At 42.2% G+C, this 6,764-nt stretch overlaps 1 protein-coding gene across 1 annotated transcript; it reads left to right on the top strand.

Annotated features, from left to right (window-relative positions):
* The first annotated feature begins 714 nt into the window (after positions 1-714).
* LOC149958840 (uncharacterized) lies at positions 715-5,817 on the top strand. Its single transcript, XM_090167260.1, has one exon. The coding sequence runs from the start codon at positions 715-717 to the stop codon at positions 5,815-5,817; it is 5,103 nt and encodes a 1,700-aa protein (XP_090023386.1).
* Positions 5,818-6,764: the final 947 nt, after the last annotated feature.

Raw genomic sequence — 6,764 nt, forward strand, 5'->3', positions numbered from 1 at the left:
AATCACACCTTTAAAAGTGTTAATTCGCCCTTTTGTTTCAGTTAAATCACACCTTTAAAAGTGTTAATTCGCCCTTTTGTTAGAGTTAAATCACACCTTTAAAAGTGTTAATACGCCCTTTTTAGAGTGAACTGACACCTTTAAAAGTGTTAATAAGCCCTTTATTAAGAGTTAAATCACACCTGTAAAATTGTTACTACGCCTTTTTTGGAGCGAAATCACACCTTTTGTTAAAACACATTTCTCATGTATTCTATATTGTTGATCAGTGTATATTTATGTATATAACCCTTTTAATTCATTTGCAAATACATGTTTCGAGCCTTTAAATTTTTTGTAAGTACGTGTATAAAAAATATTCGGGTTTTTTTTGTTTATTAAGCGCGCGATTTGACGTTGGATTTTTTCTGTGTGATTTTCGAGACGCGCACTGGGTCTAACGGTAAAAAAAGTCTGTTAGACGTTTTTGAAATAAAGTTGTTGTCTTTTTCGTTTTAAACCGGATGGTTGTTGGTTTTTTTGTCCTGCTGATAGTCGAATTCTTTTCGGTTCCACAAACCTTTAGATATTTCAGTACTGATAGTCGAGATTTTATATTATTTTGGTGCCGAAACCCGGGAAAGCCCCTGAATTCTGGTACATACAGAAGGTTAAATATCGGTAGCATTGTAGAGAAGACACCGCATTTCACTGAAACTACGCAACGGTTACGAAATGGATGATTTTGCAATCATTAAGAGCAGAAGGACAGCTACGAAGAGAGCCGCAACAAAGATCAAGAACTTCCTGGAACCGGAACTGGATAAAGACGAGCCCGATGTTCACAAAATCGAAGGATACGTCAGGGTGTTGGATCAAAAGTCAGCAATGCTAAAAGGGTACGAAGCCGATCTAATGCAATTATTTGAAACCCAAGACGAGTTAGAGGCAGATCTCGCCACGTCCCAAGAATACATCGATGAACTGGAAGTCATGACTATACGAGCGAGAAGTTTACTAGACAGACGTAGGAGGGAGGCCCGTACAGCACGTCGCTTGGAAGATCCCAATAGTCGCGAATCGGACGATGATATCCTCGGGAACAGAGCACGTAGGAATAGAAACAACGCACCAATCGCACCAACGGTCAAACTACCCAAGTTAGAAATTCGTCATTTCAACGGAACAATCTGCCAATGGCAATCATTCTGGACCCACTTTGAGAACATCATTCACAACTCCGAGGCTATAACGAAGACAGACAAGTATAGTTACTTACTATCGTATTTGGAGGGACCCGCACTACGAGCAATCGAAGGTTTATCACTATCTGATGCCAACTACGACAACGCAATCGCGGTACTACGAGAGAGATTTGGACGGAAAGACATTATTATTAGCGAACACATGAACACTCTTCTAAATCTCCCAGTTGTGAGAAGAGCTAACGACATTTCTGGCCTTAGAAAACTGTACGATACTTGCCGCGTGCAAGTACGGAGTCTCGAGTCTCTTGGAGTAATGGATCAGTCTTACGGAAATCTCTTATGCCCCATAATTACACAACGACTACCTGAAGACATTACGTTGGCCTTCAGTCGACAGCATTCGGATGACCAGTTGAAAATTGAAGATTTACTGAAGTTTCTTCAAAAGGAAATCGCAAGCAGAGAACGAGCCCTAGTTTTAGGAAAATCATCTGAAACAGATAAACTAATGTATTCGCAACCTACGCATTCGCAACCAACGCATTCGCAACCTTCACATTCGCAACCTTCGCATTATCGCAGTTTTCGCCGAGAAAACAAATACAATTGCAACCCTTCTAGTGCTGCAGCCTTAACTATGGGAATTAGAACTAGACCCTGTCTCTATTGCGAACAAACGAACCACACCACAACTGACTGCGAGAAGATATCACTTCGAGAAAAAAAGAACGTACTAATTCGCAAGAAACGTTGTTTTATATGCTTGAGAGAAAACCACCAAGCTAGAGATTGCAGAGTAAACAGTAGAGGTTGCGGGAAATGCAACCGTCGTCACCACACGAGCCTCTGTGATCAAGCTGAGTATAACGCGGAACAATCACGGACGCAAAGTGATTCCAAACCACCGTCGCAACAAGATATAACTAAACCTAAAGAAGTGGCCCAAATGTCAGCTGGAATAACGGGTAGTCGAAACGAAGTCGTTTTACTACAGACAGCTCTAGCCCTAGCGCAGAAACCAGGAGATAAAAAGGAAGTGGTAGTGCGTTGCCTTCTCGACAATGGAAGCCACGTTACCTTTGTAAAGGAGAGTGTTTCGAGACAGCTTGGACTTGAGGTCGTTAGAGAAGAATATCTGAATTTGAACAGTTTCGGTAGCGCAAAACCAGAGACAGTGAAGAGAAGGAGAGTACGTTTGCAATTGAAAAACCGTCACGATCCGAGACAAAACGTGAAAATCGAAGCTTACGAAGCCCCCGAAATCTGTGGTTCGGTCTTCTCGGTACCAGGAACTGAGCTAGCTGAAGAATTTAGAAGTCGAGGATTTTTACTGGCAGACGAAATATCAGGGAATGTCGAAGCTAGTAATTCGCACGCTATTGATGTATTAATCGGAGGCGATTTTCTATGGGCAGTGGCGAGTGGTCGATCCGAACGCTTCGGAAGTTTCTTAATCGCAATGGAAACTACATTTGGTTGGACGTTACAAGGTCCGGTAGAAGTTGCCTCTCGCGCAATTGGGATTAATACCGTCGCAATTATGACCGTTACCGCTGAAAATAAACAAAACGAAGAGCTTTCGACTCAGCTTCGCAAATTCTGGGAGTTGGAGTCATTCGGACTTTCGAAAACTGACGCCGAATCCTATTCTCAAAAGGATATTTTAGAAACGTTTGAAAACACTACGACCTACGCAAACGGTCGCTATACCGTCGCATTACCGTGGATACCAGATACGTCGCGTCTCGCGAGTAATCACGCAGTCGCCACAAAACGCACGTCGAATTTATTGTACAAACTTCGCGAGGAACCTCGCATTTTAAAAGAATACAACGCCATCATGAAGGAGCAACTTGAAAATGGAATTATTGAAGAAGTGAAACCTACGATGAAAAAAGGAAAGCGCATTTATTACATGCCACATCGGGCTGTAATCAGAGAGACTAGTACAACCACTAAAACCCGCATTGTTTACGACGCTTCATCTCACGCGTCCGAAGTTGCATCGTTGAACGACTGTCTCGAAGTTGGAACGAATTTGAACCCTAATTTATATGACATTCTCATACGATTTCGTGAACGGAGGGTCGCCTTTACCGGGGACATTGCCAAAGCGTTCCTTCAAATTGAAGTGAGAGAGGAAGATCGCGACGCGTTGAGATTTTTGTGGGTTGATGTCGAGAACCCTCTAACGACTATGAGCCTAAGAACCTACAGATTTATGCGAGTACCATTTGGCGTAACATCTAGTCCGTATTTGCTAGCGGCAACGATAAGAACGCACGCGAAAAAATACAAAGAAACAAAATTGGAAATCAGTAAGATTTTAGACGATTCCTTATACGTGGATGACCTTCTGTCTGGCGCAGACACCGTTGAAAAAGCCCATCAGCTGATAGTCGAATCGCGGGAAGTAATGAGCGAAGCTGGAATGTGTCTAGGGAAGTGGCAATCTAATTCATCCGAATTAAAACAACTTTTAAACGAAACCAACGGCGAAAAAACGCAAATTGAAGAGCCAGCCATTTTTACGCAATTAAAGGTCCTTGGACTTTCATGGGACAGTACGAAAGACAAACTTATTTACGACATTAAAGAACTCTTGGATTTTGTAAAGAATCGGTCTAGTACTAAGCGATGGGTAGTTAAATCAGTCGCGAAGATCTTCGACCCACTCGGATTCTTGTCACCGTTTGTAGTTCGAGCGAAAATTCTCTTTCAACAGCTTTGGGAGAAAGGAATAGGTTGGGACGATACCCTTCCTGAGGACTTAAAGGACACATTTGATTCATGGTGCTCCGAATTAAAAGATTTGAGAGAAATTAAAATCGAAAGGTATTATTTCAATGGAGTTGAAGAATTGGATACCGCAAACGTCGAACTACACTGTTTTACGGACGCAAGCCAGAAAGCCTACGCGACCGTAGTTTACCTTCGGTATAAGAGCGTAGATGGAGAAAATAAATCAACTTTGATCACGTCGAAATCTAGAGTAGCCCCGTTGAAGAAACTTTCCCTACCAAGACTCGAGTTGATGGGAGCAGCATTAGGCGCGGAACTAACTAACAACCTCACCAATATATTTGAAAGGAAACCAACTAAAATATTTATGTGGACAGACTCGCAAATTGTTCTTGGATGGATAAAAGGAACGGCTTCAAGATGGAAACCGTTTGTTGAAAATAGAGTTCGCACTATCCAAACACTGTCGGATCCAATGAATTGGCGTTATTGTAGAAGTGCGGAAAACCCCGCTGATCTCCCAACAAGAGGTCGGAAGTTGAAGGATCTAGCAGAAGATGAATTTTGGTGGAATGGTCCCAAATTTATTCACGAAGAACCTGTGTCCCGAGAAATTATCGCTACCAATGATGACGTAACCGAAGAACCGCGAGAAGAGTTACGCGGCGCTTTTCAGGTTCTCGCAGTTATAAATCAACCAGAACGCAATTTACCTATCGATATTAAAATGTATCGCACACTAAAAACTTTACACCGCGTAACCGCCTGGATATTTCGCTTTAATCATAACTGCCGCTACAAAAACAATGCTAAACGAACTGGAGAACTAACAGCCGAAGAAATTCAGCAAGCGGAAACTTACTGGATTAAAAATACCCAAAAGGAACAATTTCCCGAAGAAGTGGATCGCCTAACGAAACAATTGCCAATCAACAAAGATTCGAAAATTAGAACGCTGAATCCTAAACTGGACAGAAATGGGCTAATCCGCGTAAATAGCAGAATTTATGGAAGTGGTCTATCCTATGAAGAAACGAACCCGTGGATTCTCGCACCGAATCACCCTTACACCACGCTTTTAGTGAAACACTCGCACGAAAAAGTAATGCACGCCGGGATGACCAGTACGACAGTCGCCATACGGGAAAGATTTTGGATAATTAAAAACCGGAGATTCGTGCAGTATGTTCTGAAATCATGTACCATTTGCCAATTCTTCCGCGCAAAGCCGTCGCAAGCTATCATGGGACCCCTACCGGAACTACGCACTACACAAGCTCCGCCATTCGAGGTTAGCGGAATGGATTTCGCTGGACCGTTATACTGCCGCGACGGCCAGAAAGTTTACATCGCTTTATTTACTTGCGCAGTAACTCGAGCAGTACATTTGGAACTGGTTTCAAACCAAACTACCGAGAACTTTCTACTTGCCTTCAGACGTTTTGTAGCGCGTAGAGGACTACCGAAACGCATTATGTCTGATAACGCGAAAACATACAAACGCGCGAAAGACGAATTAAGCGAATTATTTAAGAACATCGCGAGTCCCGAAGTTGAACAATTTTTTGCAAATCATCAAATACGTTGGGTATTTATCGCAGACAGAGCCGCCTGGTGGGGTGGTTTTTGGGAAAAGCTCGTATCATCGGTGAAGAAAGCCCTACGCAAAGTGCTTGGACGCGCGAAACTGGCGCACGAAGAACTGGAAACCATTCTCACGGAAGCCGAAGCGGCTATCAACAGTAGGCCGATCACAACGCTATCAGAGGATCCCAGTGAGCCACGGCCACTCACCCCCGCGCATTTTTATTGGGAGATCGAGCAACGAGTTTACCATCGAGAAGCTTCTCTGGAGATATTGCGGCGTCAGTTACCAGATCTGATTTAACTCGTAGATTGAAGTATCGCCAGACCATAATTGACGGATTCTGGCGCAGATGGAACAAGGAGTATCTACTTCAGCTGAGATCAGCGCACCATCGCACACCGAACAAACCAACGCAACCACTGAAGGAAGGGGACGTCGTCATCATTGCCGAAGACAAGACACCAAGGCTATGTTGGAGAATGGGAGTTGTTGACGAAACCTTTGCGGGAAGAGATGGACACAGTCGTTCATGTATGGTGAGATTGGCGAATAGGACACGACTCCGTAGACCAATCCAACTACTGCATAAATTAGAACTTTAATTAACCTTGCTATTGAACTGTCAAGTTCAACTGGGGGGAATATGTTAAAACACATTTCTCATGTATTCTATATTGTTGATCAGTGTATATTTATGTATATAACCCTTTTAATTCATTTGCAAATACATGTTTCGAGCCTTTAAATTTTTTGTAAGTACGTGTATAAAAAATATTCGGGTTTTTTTTGTTTATTAAGCGCGCGATTTGACGTTGGATTTTTTCTGTGTGATTTTCGAGACGCGCACTGGGTCTAACGGTAAAAAAAGTCTGTTAGACGTTTTTGAAATAAAGTTGTTGTCTTTTTCGTTTTAAACCGGATGGTTGTTGGTTTTTTTGTCCTGCTGATAGTCGAATTCTTTTCGGTTCCACAAACCTTTAGATATTTCAGTACTGATAGTCGAGATTTTATACCTTTAAAAGTGTTAATTCGCCCTTTTGTTTGAGTTAAATCATACCTTTAAAAGTGTTAATACGCCCTTTTGTTAGAGTTAAATCACACCTTTAAAAGTGTTAATACGCCCTTTTTAGAGTGAACTGACACCTTTAAAAGTGTTAATAAGCCCTTTATTAAGAGTTAAATCACACCTTTAAAATTGTTACTACGCCTCTTTTAGAGCGAAATCACACCTTTAAAAGTGTTAATTC

This window comes from Leiobunum rupestre, chromosome 2 (genome assembly GCF_980474605.1).
Source record: "Leiobunum rupestre chromosome 2, qqLeiRupe1.1.hap1, whole genome shotgun sequence".
Lineage (NCBI taxonomy): Eukaryota > Metazoa > Arthropoda > Arachnida > Opiliones > Sclerosomatidae > Leiobunum > Leiobunum rupestre.